The following is a 12,159-nucleotide window of genomic DNA, read 5'->3' as shown; positions in this document are numbered from 1 at the left end:
TATATCCCCAGAAATGCACTCCATCTTATGGCTCTAGCTATTTCTTATGTTCAAGCAATATAGAAAGAACTACTTGCCATTTCCTAACCCCGTGATATGCTTTCACATCTTTAAGACTTTGCTTATGTTGTATATTCTTCCTTTAATATACCTAACCTTCTTCCTCTTTTTTTTTTTTTTTGAGATGGAGTCTTGCTCTGACGCCCAGGCTGGAGTGCAGTGGCGCGATCTCGGCTCACTGCAGCCTCCGCCTCCCAAGTTCGAGTGATTCTCTGCCTTAACCTCCCAAGTAGCTGGTATTACAGGCGTGCACCACCACACCCATTTAATTTTTGCATTTTTAGTAGAAACGGGGTTTTGCCACGTTGGCCAGGCTGGTCTCGAATTCCTGGCCTCAGGTGAGCCGTCCGCCTCGGCCTCCCAAAATGCTGGCATTACAGGCATGAGCCACTGCACCTGGCCTACTAACCTTCTTTCTCTATCTTTGAATTCTTCCAGCATTTTCAAAGGCCTTACTCAAAGATCACCTCTCCCATCAAATCTTTTCCAGATCTTCATTCATGATGGTTTACTTCCTTTTCTTTGTTTTTGTGATACTTTATACTTGACATTGATATACCATATATCTCATTTTGTTGTGGCTGTTTGTGTCTTTTTTACTCCATGGGATTATGAATCCTTTGACTATAGGGGCATATCTTATTTTTCTTTGTATCTACAACATTTAGAGTACTTGACATATAGTAATTGTTTAATAAACTGTTTGCTGAATGGACCCCATCATGAAATTTACTCTCCTGAAATAGAGTGCAGGTAATTTGAAAGGCTGTCTCTAGAACCACATTGTTTAATCGAAATGTAATTTTAAATTTACCAGTGGCCACATAAAAAAAAAAAAAGAAAAAGAAACAAGTGCAACTAGTTTTAATAATTTTTATTTAACCCAATATATTAAAAAATGATCATTTCAACCTGTAGTATATATAAAAAATTGAGATACTTTACATTATTTTGTTGTATTAAGTCTCCACAATCTGGTGTATATTTTGTACTTTATAGCTGACCTCACTTTGTACCACCTGCTTTCCAAGTGCTCTCCAGCTTTGTGGAGCTAGTGACTATGTATTGGGCAGCACAGCTCTAAAATGTAATGGAGTTCTTAATATGTAATTAGTCATTTTTGTCCACTTTGGCAGGTTTTGCACAGGCCTTTCTTGATTTTAACTGTGTGACTGTAATTAAGTCTGCAAAACTCATTAGAGAATAGTGCTGCCTTTTAAAAACACCTCATTTCTAATTTAAGGGTGACTGGCTGGCAGCCTAGCTGCATTTTGAGTATGGGCCAGCTAAGATGCCGCCTTAGAGTTCCTCTCATGACTTCAGGCTATTTATTTACCTGTCCTCAACTGCTCATTCACCCCATACTATTCTTAGACTACCTGTTTTTGGCATGATTGTTACTTCTTTCGCAGTCAATGTTGTTTAGTTGATATGTGATATGTTGATGTGCCTCCAGAGTATCATATGCTTGTGACACTGTTGATTGGTAGACAGGTAGATCTCGAAGGCACTTCAAGAGGTTACTGTGTCGACTTCATTTACATTCATCTGCAGGAGGGGGGGTGTGGGGGGAAGCTGTAACTACTATATATATATATATTTTTTTCAGAGACAGGGTCTCACTCTGTCACCCAGGCTGGTGTGCAATGGTGCAATCATAATTCACTATAACCACGAACTCCTGGGCTCAAATGATCCTTCCATCTCAGCCTCCCTAGTAGCTGGGACTATAGGCATGCACCACTGTGCCCAACTCGTTTTCAGTTATTTTGCAGAGATGGGGTCTTGCTATGTTTCCCAGGCCTAGATCGCTTTAATAAGGTTTGAGATCTGGCTAGTGGTTTATTAATGAATTACAAGGCATTAAGTGCATGCTAAATATATTACGTGTATATGTGTTTGTATAATAATATGTTAAGGTGAATTTAAAGGATAGGCTAGAAATGTATTGGTAACAAATCAAATACCTTAACACAAGGTTTATACCTCACTTGTGGTACATAAACTCTGCAAGTCCACAGAGGATTCTGCTTCATGGTCACCCTAGGGTCCAAACTGATGGAGGGTTTCTCCTCATATAACTATACTCTCTAGAACGTGAAGGTTCCTCGTTCGTCATAGCAGGAAAAGACAGCATGGAAAATCATGCACTGGCTCTCAGGTGCTTCAGCATATAGTCCATTGGCCAGAACTAGGCACATGGCTCCAGCTAACTCCAGGGATGGGCTGGGAAATGTAGTTGTCTGGTAAGGTAAGAACTAGATGTTAGTGGATATCAATAATTTCTGCCACAGTCCTGATTCTGCCACTTGCTAGCCCTGTGATCTTGGAAAGCCACTCTCTGAGCCCCAGTTTACTCATCTACAAGTTGTAAACAATAATAATCTCACCTAAATGAATTGTGATTATCAGACGAGATACTGTTACATGGGAGCGCTTTGGAAATGTAAAGTGTGATGGAAATTTTGGCTATTCTTTAACTGTTTTTTGAAGTTAAAACACTGCTTGTTTTTCCACAGGTCTATTGAATGATGGAACTGTGGGTATTTTTAGGGGCAACCAGATGCGCTTAAAGCGAGCCTGCATTCGCAAAGCAAAGATCTCTGCTGTTGCTTTCCGGAAAGCTTTCTGCCACCACAAGTTAGTGGAACTTGATGCCACAGGTGTGAATGCTGATATCACGATTACAGACATTATCAGTGGGCTTGGCAGTAACAAATGGATCCAGCAGAATCTCCAGTGCCTGGTGCTGAATTCATTAACTCTCTCCCTCGAGGATCCTTACGAGCGCTGCTTCAGCCGGCTTTCTGGCCTTCGAGCTTTAAGCATCACGAATGTTCTCTTTTACAATGAAGACCTGGCTGAAGTTGCCTCATTGCCAAGATTAGAGAGCTTGGATATTTCTAACACCTCAATCACAGACATCACTGCTCTACTGGCCTGCAAAGACCGACTCAAGTCTCTAACCATGCACCACTTGAAATGTTTAAAAATGACAACTACCCAGATACTGGATGTAGTTCGGGAACTCAAACATCTGAATCATCTTGATATCTCAGATGATAAACAGTTTACATCAGACATAGCTCTTCGCTTACTAGAACAAAAAGACATCCTACCTAACCTTGTTTCTCTGGATGTTTCTGGGAGAAAGCACGTGACAGATAAAGCCGTTGAAGCCTTTATACAACAACGTCCAAGCATGCAATTTGTAGGTTTGCTGGCTACTGATGCTGGTTACTCTGAATTCCTCACAGGCGAAGGACATTTGAAGGTTAGACTTTAAAAATGTATTATTTTGTCAGGCTGACCAATATCTTAGTTGCATAAGACTCTATTAAAGATGAATGTCTATAATATATGGAACATGTTCATGAAACAGGGCCGCATATAGTTGAAAGGCTTAGAGTCCTAATTAAAATCTCAGCTTCATGACCCAGAACAAGCTATGATGTCACTTCGAGTTTTTATTTATTTGTAGAATAGATATTATTCTTACCTTGCAGAATTCTGAAGATTAATAATAATCTATGTAAAGTGCAAGTCACATAGTAGGTCCTGGCTAAACAATAGGTTGTCTTATGATGATAATGTTTAGCTATTTTGAACCATTTACATATACGGTTTTTTTGTTTTTGTTTTTGTTTTATTTTAGTTAAACAATCATTTTATTGCTTGAGTACACAGACAAATTTATGCGACCAGGGCAGAGGCTGTAGATGATTCATATTTCCAACTGGGAGGGAGGACTCGTATCGAGCCAAACGGTGAATCTGGCTCTCTATCAGAATCAGATGGAATTTAGCATCCTTATCCTTTCTGTTCCTCTCAAGATGCTTTGAACAGCAACTGCTTTCTTAATTAAATGGTAGAGATCTTCAGGAAGATCAGGAGCAAGTCCCTTAGACTTAAGAATTCTTAAAATTTTATTGCCTGTCACAAAACGTACTTGTGCAACACCATGTGAATCTCTCACGATTACACCGATCTGTGAAGGAGTAAGGCCCTTCTTGGCCAGTTTGTAAATCTGCTCCTTCACGTCGTCAGATGTCAACTTCAACCAAGTGGGGACGCTGCGTCGATAGGGTAAAGCCGACTGGGACAGGCCCTTCTCAGGAGCATGCATACGACCCATGATGGCGGCGATCAGGCAACGAAAGGCTTGTTTTTTTTTTTTCTTTTGAGACAGAGTCTCGCTCTGTCGCCCAGGCTGGAGTGCAGTGGCGCTATCTTGGCTCACTGCAAGCTCTGCCTCCCAGGTTCACGCCATTCTTCTGCCTCAGTCCCCCGAGTAACTGGGACTACAGGCGCCCGCCACCACGCCTGGCTAATTTTTTGTATTTTTAGTAGAGACAGAGTTTCACTGTGTTAGCCAGGATGGTCTCAATCTCCTGACCTCATAATCTGCCCGCCTCGGCCTCCCAAAGTGCTGGGATTATAGGCATGAGCCACCGCGCCCAGCTACATATACTGTTTTTAATGGATAACTTCAGAGAAACTAAGGACACCCCTTGTTGAATTGAATACCTAGTGGAAGATCAAGTTTTCTAAGGAGATCTCTACTGTAGAAATGGTAGAATTTTGCTTTTCCTAAGATTTCTCATGCCTAATGGTTTAAATTTAGTTTAACAAACATCAGTTGGATTTGGTAGAGCTTGGGATTCAAAAATGAAAATGAGGCTGGGTGCAGTGGCTCACACCTATAATCCCAACACTTTGGGAGGCAGAGGTGGGCAGGTCACTTGAGGTCAAGAATTCAAGACCAGCTTGGCCAACATGGTGAAACCCCGTCTCTACTAAAAATACAAAAATTAGCCAGCCATGGTGGCATGTGCCTTTTTCTAGCTACTCAGGAGGCTGAGGCAGGAGAATCACTTGAATCCAGGAGGCGGAAGTTGCAGAGAGCCAAGATTGTGCCACTGCACTCAAGCCTGGGTGACAGCGTGAGACTCCGTCTCGGAAAAAAAAAAAAAAATGATATAGGATCTGCCTCCAAGGAGCTTAACCTAATGGGAGTGGTGATTATATGATTAGAAATACATTTTTATATTTATACCTTTTATAGATGTATGCTTTAAACTAGATATATATATATATTTATATATATATATATATATATATTTTTTTTTTTTTTTTTTTTTTTTTTTTGAGATGGAGTCTCGCTCTGTCGCCCAGGCAGGAGTGCAGTGGTATGATTTTGGCTCACTACAACCTCTGCTTCCCAGGTTCAAGTGATTCTCCTGCCTCAGTCTCCCAAGTAGCTGGGACTATAGGCACACACCACCACCCCCGGCTAAGTTTTTGTATTTTAGTAGAGACAGGGGTTCACCATGTTGCCAAGGCTAGTCTCGAACTCCTGAGCTCAGGCAGTTTGCCTGTCTTGGCCTTCCAAAGTGCTAGGATTACAGGAGTGAGCCACCACCCTCGGCCTGGTTTCTCTGAGAAACTGATGGATGAGTGGAGATCTTAAGGGTGAGTAGCTCAGTAGAGAGCATTCCAGGCAGACAGAATAATATGTGCAAAGACTGCGTTAGGAAGAGAGGTGAGACCCAGGCATCAGTATTTTTTAAAGCTTAGATGATTGCAGTGTCCAGCCAAACTCATGAATCACTGTTTTACAATAACTTTTTTTTTTTTTTTTCCCTCAGAGGCAGGGTCTTGCCCTGTTACCCAGGCTGGAGTACAGTGGCATGAACAGACTCACTGCAGCCTCTACCTCCTGGGCTCGAGTGGATCCTCCTGGCTTAGCCTCCTGAGTAGCTGGGACCACAAGCATGTGCCACCATAACTGGCTAATTTTTTTTTTTTTTTTTTGAGATGGAGTCTAGCTCCGTCACCCAGGCTGGAGTGCAATGGCGTGATCTCGGCTCACAGCAACCTCCACCTCCCAGGTTTTGACGAATTTCCTGCCTCAGCCTCCTGAGTAGCTGGGATTACAGGTGCCTGCTATCATGTCCAGCTAATTTTTGTATTTTTGGTAGAGATGGGGTTTCACCATGTTAGCCAGGCTAGTCTTGAACTCCTGACCTAGGTGATCTGCCTGCCTCGGCCTCCTAAAGTGCTGGGATTACAGGCGTGAGCCACTGTGCCTGGCCTAATTTTTTTTTTTTTTTTTTTTTAGTGTTTTTGTAAAGATGGGTTCTTGCTCAGCGATCCTCCCACCTTGGCCTCCTAGTTTTGGGATTATAGGTGTAAGCCCCTGAGCCTAGCCTGGCTTTCTTACCATAGAATTTCCAGCTCTGTCATCAGTATTTCCCCACTCGATTTTCTCTTCTCACTATTTCCCTACTCAGTTTTCTCTTCTGTTACCATCAGTTTCCTGAACCTTCCATTTCTCCAGAACTAGAATTCTTACATTTGTTGGCCACCTTATCCCATACTTGGATTATCTACCATGCTGTAGCTCCCAACTCATGAGAACATTGAAAATCTGCTAAACCCAGTGTTAGTTCTTAGTCTTCATTTTATTTGACCCAAAGTAAAATGGTATTTGTCATAATTGATCTTTGCCTCTTCCTTGAGATACCTTTTTTTTTTTTTAACTTAGCTTCCAGGATATCATACTTGTCTTGTTTTTTTTTTTTTTCCTACTTGTCTTGCTACTAAGCCTCAATTTCCTTTGTTGGTTCTTCCTCATCTTCCAGGCCTCTAACTGTTGGAGAGTTCTGCACCTCAGTCCTTAAATCTATATGCCGATGACTCCTAAATTTGTGTCTTAACTTAGAGCTCTCCCTTGAAGTCAGACTCCTATATTGAACTGCAGTAATCAACATGCAGTGAAGGTACATAAATGTTTTTTGGCCAGGCGTGGTGGCTCATGCCTTTAATCCCAGCACTTTGGGAGGCTGAGGTGGGAGGATTGCTTGAGCTCAGGAGTTCGAGACTAGCCTGAGCAACATAGTGAGACCCCCATCTGACACCTGTAATCCCAGCACTTTGGGAGGCCAAGGCGGGCGGATCACTTGAGGTCAGGAGTTCAAGACCAGCCTGGCCAACGTGGTGAAACCCCGTCTCTACTAAAAATACAAAAATTAGCCAGGCATGGTGGCATATGCCTGTAATCCCATCTATTCAGGAGGCTGAGGCAGGAGAATTGCTTGAACCTGGGAGGCGGAGGTTACAGTGAGCCAGCATTGTGGCACTGCACTCCAGCCTGGGCGATAGAGTGGGTCTGTGTCTCAAAAACAAAAAACAACAACAAAAAGATATCTGTTGATATCCCTGCTCTTGAGGAATTCTAGTCTAGTGGAGAAGATACAGACTAATTTAAAAATAGCTTTAGTCGGCCAGGCGTGGTGGCTCACGCCTGTAATCCCAGCACTTTGGGAGAAAAAAGAATATACTTATAATTTGAGCAGCCAGATGTGAGGGTTTGTCACTGGGTAGAGAAGTGTTGTTCACTGAATAAAACATAGAGGCAATGTCTGGATGCAGTGGCTCACGCCTGTAATCCCAGTGCTTTGGGAGGCTGAGGTAGGCGGATCACCTGATGTCGGGAGTTGGAGATCAGCCTGACGAACATGGAGAAACCCCGTCTCTACTAAAAATCCCAAAAAAATTAGCCGGGCATGCCTGTAATCCCAGCTACTTAGGAGGCTGAGGCAGGAGAATTGCTTGAACCCAGGAGGTGGAGGTTGTGGTGAACCAAGATGGCGCCATTGATTTCCTGCCTGAACAACAAGAGCAAAACTCTGTCTTAAAAAAAAAAAAAATATATATATATATATATATATATATATATGCAATAAAGTTGGCTTAGAGCACGCCTATAATCCCAGCACTTTGGGAGACCAAGACATGCGGATCACTTGAGGCCAAGAGTTGGAGACCAGCCTAGCCAACATGATGAAACCTTGCCTCTACTAAAAATACAAAAAAATTTAGCCGGGCATGGTGACAGATGCCTGTTGTCCCAGTTACTTAGGAGGCTGAGGCAGGAGAATCACTTGAACCCGGGAGATGGAGGTTGCAGTGAGCCGAGATTGTGCCACTGCACTCCAGACTGAGCAATAGAGAAAGACTGTGTCTCAAAAAAAAAAAAAAAAATTGGCTTAGAGTCTTTAACATTCCAGTAACAAGAGTTCTTTAATTTTATATTCAAGGTAACTTGAGGATATATTTCGTATAAGAGATTTATAAAGCTGTTGGAACCAACCAAATGTGGGTAAAGGAAGAATAAAGTCTGATTTAGATTATTTTATATTTCCCTCTTAGAGTTTTTTTCATTTCACATTTCAGTGTTTTTTGTTTTTTTCTCAATTTATGAGAAAAAGTTCTGGGTGATTCAATGAACTGAACACTTTGAAAAATTTTATTAAATACCCATTTGTATATGTGAATATGTAGTCCAAACCAGTTTGTGTATGTATGTTATACATAAATAGAAAGTTTAAAAAGGGTTTAAAGAAGTAAAGTAATGGAGGCTGGAAGTGGTGGCTCATGCCTGTAATCCCAGCACTTTAGGAGGCCGAGGTTGGCTGATCATTTGAGGTCAGGAGTTCGAGACCAGCCTGGCCAACATGACGAAATCCCGTCTCTACTAAAAATACAAAAATTAGCCGGGCATGGTGGCGGGCGCCTGTAATCCCAGCTACTCAGGAGGCTGAGGCATGACAGTTGCTTGAACCCGGGAAGTAGAGGTTGCAGTGAGCCGAGATCGTGCCACTGCACTCCCGTCTGGGCGACAGAGCGAGACCGTATCTCAAAAAAAAGGAAAAAAAAGAGAAAAGACGTAAAGTAATGGAAGTAAAGAAACTTTTATTATTATTTCAACAATCTTAGAAATTCTTCATATGTACCCTTGTGTCATGTGACATATATCAATACTGTAGTCTAATTCATTTCAGACTCTTGTAGCATATCCTATTAATGGTTGAAATGTCAGCCATGATACATCCCTTCATTTCCTGAAAGCTGCATATTCCAATCTGAATGTTTATAGGCTTTTTTTTTTTTTTTGATAGAGTCTCACTCTGTTGCGCATCATGGAGTGCTGTGGCACAGTCATGGCTTACTGCAGCCTCAAATTCGTGGGCTCAAGCAGTCCTCTTCAGTCTCCCAAGTAGCTGGGACTACAGGCATGCACCATCACACGTAACTAATTTTTCTTTTCTTTTATAGAGACAGGGTCTTACTGTGTTCCCCAGGCTGGTTTTGAACTCCTGGGCTCAAGCGATCCTCCTGCTTCTACCTCCCAAAGTGCTGGGATTACAGGCATGAGCCATCATGCCTGGCTGAATATTATATGTTTATATACAACTTAGTTACTGAGTAATATATTTTAAAAATATTTGATTACTTTTGTGTCACACTGTATAATGTTACTGCCAAAAAAGACTAAATCTTCCCCTTATTATGAGATAGTCGCTCCGAATGACGTTTTTTGGCATTTTTTAAAACTTTATTGTAAAATAAAACAGAGACAAAGGCAGTAAATAATTATGTAGCTTAATGAGTTGAAAATAAAGTGAACACACTTGAGAGCATCACTCAGGTTAAGTAACAGAACTTTGTCATCTACCCCAAAGCTCGCTTCGGCCTCCCAAAGTGGTGGGATTACAGGCGCGAGCCACTACACCCAACCATGTCCTTTCATTTCTTTATAATTTTATGACCCAACTATTTAGGCACCTGTATAATCTTGTCTGTTTAAAACAATTTGATGTCTTTTGAGTATCTTTTAGTTTATAGGTTTCTCCTCATCCCTTTCTTTTCCTTATAATTTGTTTATTGAATAATCTATCGTTTGGATTTGTAGAGTTTCCCTCAGTCTGGATTTTATTGTATTTGTTGGTGTTTTGTAGAGACAGGGTCTTGCTGTGTTGCCCAGGCTGGTCTGGAACTCCTGGGGTTAAAGTGATGCTCCTGCCTCAGCCTCTGAAAGTGCTGGGATTACAGATATAAGCCACTCTGCCAGCCTGGATTTTGCTAATTGTATACTAATCATGCATCTTTCTCTTTGTATTTTCTGCAAATTGGTAGCTGGATTTGGAGGCTTAATTAGACTTACGTTAGATCCCTTTGGCCAGACCCTTAGGTGCTGTATTCTTACGTTATGAGGTACATAAATATCTAGTTGTTTCTCTTTCTGTGATGTTAGCAGTTATTGACACTTAGTAGCTAGATCTATCAATTCATTGGGGATTATGGTGATATTTTAATCATTTATTTTTCACTTACTAGTTGGATTACTTTTATAAAGAGCCACTTTCTGCTACCTATATTTGGTTGCCCAATGGCACCTGAACTACATTTTAAGATAAGTGTATTATCTTAAAATAATATACTTTTATGTTGGGAATCCCTAGAAAGACTTAATTTTAAACAGAACCTCTTGGTGCTGAAAAGGAGCGTGATAAATCTGGGGAAATTAATTGATACATTTATTTGATGAATACTTATGGAGAAAGTATTCTGAGCCAAGCATAATGCTAGCTATTGCGGTACAATGGTGAATGGATCAATGTAGTGGGGGATTATGATAATAGCTCTGAAAGAGATGTTTCAGGGGACCTAACTTAAATCAGTGGCTCAACAAAGACTTCTCTAAGAAAGTGTCCTTAACTTGAATAAGGAAGAATGAGTAGAAATTAGTCAGGTAAAGAGAGAAAGGAAGTTTTCAGTCAGAGAGGACATTGTATGAGTGGTCCTTTGCTGAGAAAAAGCTTGACTTACGGAAAGATGAGGAAAAAAGGTCATACAGCTATAACATTGTGAGCTAGAGGGAGGGGATTAAGAGGCAGATAGGATCCTAATCAAGCGGTAGGGCCTTATAATAGTGTTAAATATCTTGAGATCTATTTTACGTATAATACAGAAAATTTCGCCCATGGTCTTATGCTAGGTTCTGAGCCTATCTAATATACATCTCTTCAAGACAGATATACCTGTTTAAGATGACTAATCTGGATAGATTGGAAAGTATAGTCATTTTTATTTGATTCCAGCTTTACATAACTATCCAAGATACCATGTATACAAATGATATTTATTTATTTATTTAGAGACAGAGTCTTGCTGTGTTGCCCAGGCTGGAGTGCAGTGGCGTGATCTCAGCTCACTGTAACCTCCGCCTCCTGGGTTCAAGCGATTCTCCTGCCTCAGCCTCCTGAGTAGCTGCAGTTACAGGCATGCACCACCATGCTTGGCTAATTTTTTATTTTTAGTAGAGTTGGAGTTTCACCATGTTGGCCAGGGTGGTCTCGAACTCCTGACTTCACATGATCCACCCACCTTGGCCTCCCAAAGTACTGGGATTACAGGCGTGAGCCACCACGCCTGGCCACACATATTTAGATAGAGAAAGAGAGAGAATTCTAAAAGCTAATCTGGTTATGTTCACAGGTGTCTGGGGAAGCCAATGAAACTCAGATTGCAGAAGCACTGAAGCGTTACAGTGAACGGGCATTCTTTGTTCGGGAAGCTCTATTTCATCTTTTTAGTCTGACTCATGTGATGGAAAAAACAAAGCCAGAAATTTTAAAGGTAAGAATAAGAAACTGGATATGAAATTTTTGAAATGATCTCCCTGGGCAGATGATTTTTTGAAGAAAATTGGTGAAAATTTGCATTTAGTCTTTTTTATTATTTATAATGTGATTGATGACGTGTGATTTCAATCATTAGCTATAAACGAGAGAGAAGATAGTTGTACAATGTTATTGAAGTTTTACAATAATCTCATTAAGCAATATAAATGTCTTGTAGTACATATTTATCTACCTAAAACCAGTGACCACCATGATATTTTATCACCAGCTACTGTAGAAAATGAAAGTATATGACTGGAATCAGGACACTGTATTGTATATTAACCCTATATTGCTTCCCAAATAGATTTTTTAGAAATACAATATTGCGCCAAATATGGTAGTTCATGCCTGTAATCCTAGCACTTCAGGAGCTGAGACAGATGGGTAGCTTGAGCCCAGGAGTTCGAGACCAGCCTGAGCAAGATGGCAAAACCCCATTCCTACAAAAAGTATTAAAAAAATTTAAAAAAAGAGAGAAGTAAAGACAAAGCAAATATCGAAATTCTATAAGGTACTTTTCCATGCTGTTTAGAACCTACTATGCATTCTTAACTGATTTACATTACTC

General features: G+C 40.9%; 1 protein-coding gene and 1 pseudogene across 3 annotated transcripts in view; one reads left to right on the top strand and one right to left on the bottom strand.

Moving 5' to 3' along the window:
- The window catches only part of ZYG11B (zyg-11 family member B, cell cycle regulator), a 101,875-nt gene that overhangs the window by 42,682 nt on the left and 47,034 nt on the right, over window positions 1–12,159 (top strand). For all 3 annotated transcript variants that reach the window (XM_001139134.8, XM_054667102.2, XM_063817429.1), the window contains 2 exons: window positions 2,580–3,334; window positions 11,404–11,544. In XM_001139134.8, coding sequence (XP_001139134.2) covers window positions 2,580–3,334; window positions 11,404–11,544 — 896 coding nt within the window. The remainder of the gene's footprint in view (window positions 1–2,579; window positions 3,335–11,403; window positions 11,545–12,159) is intronic.
- On the bottom strand, window positions 3,685–4,222 carry LOC456860 (small ribosomal subunit protein uS15-like; annotated as a pseudogene).

Source organism: Pan troglodytes, chromosome 1, assembly GCF_028858775.2.
Source record: "Pan troglodytes isolate AG18354 chromosome 1, NHGRI_mPanTro3-v2.0_pri, whole genome shotgun sequence".
NCBI classification, from domain to species: domain Eukaryota; kingdom Metazoa; phylum Chordata; class Mammalia; order Primates; family Hominidae; genus Pan; species Pan troglodytes.
The sequence above is the reverse complement of the archived record's forward strand: the minus strand, read 5'-3'. Positions and strand labels throughout refer to the sequence as shown.